We start from the raw sequence: 5347 nt of genomic DNA, 5'->3' as shown, positions 1-5347 counted from the left end.
CCTGAGAGGTACAGTGTTTATAGTGTGGTGTCAAATCACTCTTGCTACTAAGGATACACTAAAAATGGATAGCCAGTAAATTACCAAGCAATACAAGAATGCAATTAAAAAAATAAAGCAGATTACAGTGAAAATGCAACATATTGTAAGAACAGGAAACAAAAAGGAATCTGAACTCTTGCCCACAGCCCCTACCTCCAGCTTACCTTCCTTGACCGTGTTTTCCCCATGGCTGTTGGAGTGGTCTGGCAGGTCACTCACCAGGGTGTGATGAGAGTGAGAGTGTCTGGCACTCAGGCTTTCCATTTCTGTGGCTGCATCCGAACTGCCCCGCCTGGTCAATTTCCCTGAGATAGACAAGAACACCACAGTTTTTAAATCTGAAAGCTTCTCTGCTGAGAGTTTATTTTTGCAAAGAACGGTGATGAGAGTGAAGGGTCTATTTGGGAGAAAATGAAGCACAGATAAAATAGCAAGAATTGAACTTGCCTTGGGGATGTTCAGGGTCAAGATGATTGATGTAGCTGCCTATGATAAGGTCAGCCCTGATATAAGACAAATGTCAGAAGCCATCTGTTAGGGACCTGCTAGCTGTCAGCTCCTGGTTTGAAGCTGGCCTTCCTAATATGCTATCCAGAAAGAAAAAAAAAAGTTTCTTTTTCTTTACTTTGTTTCTTCCCTTCTTAAATATCAGGGTTAAATAAAAGTCTGTCTTTAGATTTAACATGAAATTTAATGCACAGAATCCTCTAAAGCCTAGACCAATCTAAGAAATAGGGCCATCACCTGTCTAATTATACAGTATTTGTAGCATAATTAATTCACTTATCTGCATTTCTCTAAGCTGTGAAGACACAGCATTATCTTATTCATGGGGAACCTGCATTTGGGCCCAGATTTCTTGACTGAGCTGTTCAAGATAGATCCAGACTTGCCTGGGAATCCTAGATCTAGATTCCTACATAGGTCACTCAAGTTCTGCTCTACTTTGGAAGGATTTTGTGGTCACCTAAAATGGTGGTCTGCCAGCCTCCCTTTTCGATGCCTCGCTTGTCTTCTCCAAGCCCAGAAAAACTTCCAAAGGAGAATGTGCTGCGGGTGGGAGACACATCCAGGTGGTCCTCGTGAAGCAGAAATGGCACCCCCATTCTTCGTGGTCTCCTCTTCCCAGTGTGGTGGAATGGGATGGAGCCTTTCCTCTCTCGGTCTTCTTTGCGGCTCTTGAACTACAATGTTGAGGGACCAAGGATTAGGCACAGGGCAAAGGAACGTTTACAGTTTGCTTTGTAAGAGACTGAATGGTCTGTGGTAAATATGGAAATATTCTAGAAAGAGGAAACCCAGAAAGTCAAGGAATGTTTTGCAATGACAATGGGAAACATTTCCACAATGTGCTAAAAATGTAAAAGAAACTGGGACCAACAGATTGCATAAAGGTTACATCATTGGACTCCCACATAGTCAGTTGTTGTTTTGTGGCTTAAAACTCATGCCCCAAATTCCAGGAGGAGAATGGGGGAGAAGGGATTCGGGTGTGGCCATCCTCCCTGGGGGATGATTTCTCACATTCCCTCTCACTGTCTCTCTTGCTCTCTGGCAAACACATATGCCTTATGACAAAAACCTTAAAAACCAAAATTCTCTTGCAGCCAGTATTAAAAACCTCTTCCCTCCTCAAATGATCAGTATTTTTAGCAAAACAATGGCCATTGCCTATCTTTGCATTATTAATAAAAGTAGGCATAATGGCTTACTTAGCAACACTCTGAGCTCATAGATAAGTTAATAATTTTTTCTGTATTCTTCATCAACGTAATTAAACTAATAATTTTATAAAGATAAAATGTTACTACATATATAAGTGTATGCATATTATTTTTAATTTAAGTATCTATATACTCATTTTAAAAAGGAACTGCAATGATAGATTCAGAAAAGCATAAACTATTTCCTTAGAAGACCTACTTTTTCAATTTCAATATGAGGTTGACTTTGTGGTAGAACTTCATCTTTGGCAAGCCACTTAAAGTTTCTAAGGGACAATTTCTTATCTGTGAAATGGTGAAAGTAAGGATCTCATCAAACTAAATGAGATATATTTATATAAAGTACTTGATAAAATGAGTTGAACTGTACAAATGTAAGTTCCCATTATTGTATCATGATGCCCTCAAGCTCCACACTACAGTAAATGCTTTGTGCACATCACCAGGACTGAGTTTTGTCACAATCCTTCGAGACATTTAGAAGACGAAGCTGCACGTACACATTCGGTCTTGCTGCAAGCCATTATTATAACTAGCAGCTGATTTTCTTGTTTCTGTGGTCTCTTTCCCACCATTCCCATTACTGCCGTATGATCAGAAATATGTCATGCTTCACTGATTTTTTTTTTTTAAACTACCAAAATATCAAAGTGCATAAGGTTATACTCACCTTCTTAAAAATGTTCATGCCCAGGTCTGAAGAAAGATCTGGAACCGCAGACCTGCGCAGATTGGTCAATGAAACCTTGGAAAAGGCCTCCGGGCTAAGAGATTTTTCCTCTTCATTACACTTCATGGTGAGGTCCTTCATATATAATAAAAGTAGATAATAATCAAGGACTTAGTTTTTTTAAATTAAAATACAGATCCTCTTTTTATTGAGTTGTCACTTTTTAATAGGGATATGTCTACCATTTTGATATCTATATGGTATTTAACTTGCATGTCTGGAGTTTCAGAATCCACGTTTTGCTACTGAGGAGATATATTTTGTATTAATTGTAACTTTTGTTTAAGGAGTTTCAGCAGTAAAGCCAAGAAGCTAGAGATCTGGAATGTGAAGAATCTAGGGAGCTGGTGGGTATCTCTTTTTATATTTTATTAAAAAAGGAGTTTTTCTATTTAAAGATTCATCAAAGGAAATATTAAATTTTGGACAGTCTGTCTACTATTAAAGCAGAGTATATCTCTCTTTCACTCTGATACTGCTCATGTGTATTTTCAGAAGATGCATAAGAATTCACCAGATTCAGTTAACTAGCATTTAACTCTCAAACAACTGAGACACACTGCAAGTGACATCTTTTTTTCTCTACATTTTATACACGTGGTGTTGAGGAGAAAGAGGGGACTGACAAATATTGAAGCTGACATTAGGACATCCATTTGTCAAAAAGCAATTTTCTTGAGAATGTCACTACAACTGTACATATTCAGTTTATTCCACAAACCTCTCTATCGAATAGCAAAAGCATATATCAAAAAGCAATATTCCTAACGCTAACTGAGATGCTGGAAAATTTTGAGTTCTATAAGAGGTTAAATCATATTCAGTGAAATGCCAGCATCACAAATTTGATGGTATTTGTAATCAACAGATTAAATATCAGAACCCTCTATTTCCTAGTACTTTTTACTATCCAGAACAATCAGTCTACTATTCTAGATAACCAAGAGCTTACACTAAATTAACATGTGTAAGATGTTTACTTCTAAGATGGAGATTTTCCTTCGTTACACTTCATGGTGAGATCCTTCACATATAATAAATTTTGCTAAAAAACAGCGAAAGGATCCAACAAAGAATGGTGGAAGGGAAAGCATATTTCCAAGGGGTAATTCACAAGCCAAATAGTCAACACTGGTATACATACGAGCTGGACGCACAGAAGAGAAAAAGAAAATCTTATGGCCAAAGGTGTTGGAAAATGACTGTGAAATGAGTATCTCTTACTTGGGTTTTGTGTGTGTTCACTAGTGAGGGAGCTGCTGCCACCATTGAGCTACTCCTGGGTCTGGGTAGGAGAGGAATATCTGGTTCTGGGGGTTTTTCTGGTTTCTCTTCCAGCATGTGTCGCAGCCTTTGTAGATAATACATCAGAGACCACTGAGTGCCTTCTTCTGACCAATGCGGCTGAAGTAGGCAGCGGAGAACAGCAACATCAAAGTAGGTGGCATAGCGGGACCTTTGGCATGGAGGTATCACCAGAGAGGCCCTGTACCCAATGGCAGAAAGAAGGCAATTAGTTATACTAGCCATCAAGCGTTTCTAAGGGTAGTACAACATGGCTCATCACTCTTCTTTTCTCATTTGTTCATTTATTTATTCACTTATTTCTTGTCTGGTTTACTCTAATATCCTCCTAACTGGTTTTTGTTTTTTTTTTTACTTTTTCTGCTTTCATTAAACATTTCATAGAAGTAGAGACATTGAGAGAGTTTGGCAAGATGGACAAGAAAGAGCCAGGCGAATTTGTGCAACAGGAAGATGGATTGGCATTTCAAAGGGAAGGATGCTTACAAAGGTATGGATTTTAAAAATCATCAGTTTGGAGCAGGTCATGAGTAATTGGTATAATTGGTGAATAATTTGAGTGGTGGATATGGAAAAAGTCAGCGTCACAGAGATGAGGTTCAGATCAGGATGTTTCTTTTTGACTTTTACTCCAATAGAAATAGGAGTGATATTTGTCTTGCCTACTTCATTGGGCTATTTTAATTTCAGTTGTGAACATTTTATGTAAAACAACTAAGGAAACTGCAAAGTGCTGACCATTCAAAAGTTTTACTATGATAAAAAAATGTATATATATATATATATGTAAAATAGGTAAATTAATGGAAAAGTATCTCAAGGTTCTTGAATTCTATTACTCAGTTTGAACATGTTCATTACTTAGTGTTTAATTTAAATCTACAAAACAGCTTTAAGCAATTACTCATAGTAATACATCACCTTAGACATTTTAGGTGCAATGGATTGAATATATCTGTCAAAGTGCATGCATAGAAATCCTAACCCTCAATGTGATGGCACTAGAGGATAGGTCCTTTGGAAGGTAATTAAGTCATGCAAGTGGATTCTGTTATGAATGGGGTTAACATCAAAAACAAAACAAAACAGGGGCTGGCAGGTGGCATGGCAGTTAAGGGCAGTGAACTCCCACATGGCCGATGGCGATTTGAGTCCCAGACCTTGTGGCTTGCTTTCTTGCTTTCTCTCTCTCACTGTCACTTGGTCCCTCCCTGGTCAAATTAAAATAAATAAGTAAATAAATAAATGAAGTTAAATGAAATAATTATTTAAAAACAAACAAGCAAACAAACAAACAAAAAAACCCAGAGAGGTCATTTGCTCTCTTTCGACCATTTGAGGGACACAATGAGTCTACTCAGTCTACTAACTGGAAGGGCCCTTGCACCCTGATCTCTGACTTCCAGCCTCCAGAACTGTGGGTCATAAATTTCTATAGTTCATAAGCCACCCAAGCTATGGCATTTTATTATAACAGCCTAAACTAACATATTCATAGATATGAAGGTAAGGTATGCTTCTTCACCTTGAATATATGGTCCAGCAG

The 5347-nt window shown here is 37.9% G+C and overlaps 1 protein-coding gene across 1 annotated transcript in view; it reads right to left on the bottom strand.

Moving 5' to 3' along the window:
* Positions 1 to 5347, bottom strand: part of UNC80 (unc-80 subunit of NALCN channel complex) — a 240046-nt gene that overhangs the window by 195446 nt on the left and 39253 nt on the right. The window contains exons 8-11 of the mRNA XM_006140105.3: positions 3721 to 3982; positions 2437 to 2571; positions 1010 to 1226; positions 207 to 347 (exon numbers count right to left, since the gene is read on the bottom strand). Of these exons, the coding sequence (XP_006140167.1) occupies positions 207 to 347; positions 1010 to 1226; positions 2437 to 2571; positions 3721 to 3982 (755 nt within the window). The remainder of the gene's footprint in view (positions 1 to 206; positions 348 to 1009; positions 1227 to 2436; positions 2572 to 3720; positions 3983 to 5347) is intronic.

Source organism: Tupaia chinensis, unplaced genomic scaffold (genome assembly GCF_000334495.1).
Source record: "Tupaia chinensis unplaced genomic scaffold, TupChi_1.0 Scaffold000018_1, whole genome shotgun sequence".
Lineage (NCBI taxonomy): Eukaryota > Metazoa > Chordata > Mammalia > Scandentia > Tupaiidae > Tupaia > Tupaia belangeri.
The sequence above is the reverse complement of the archived record's forward strand: the minus strand, read 5'-3'. Positions and strand labels throughout refer to the sequence as shown.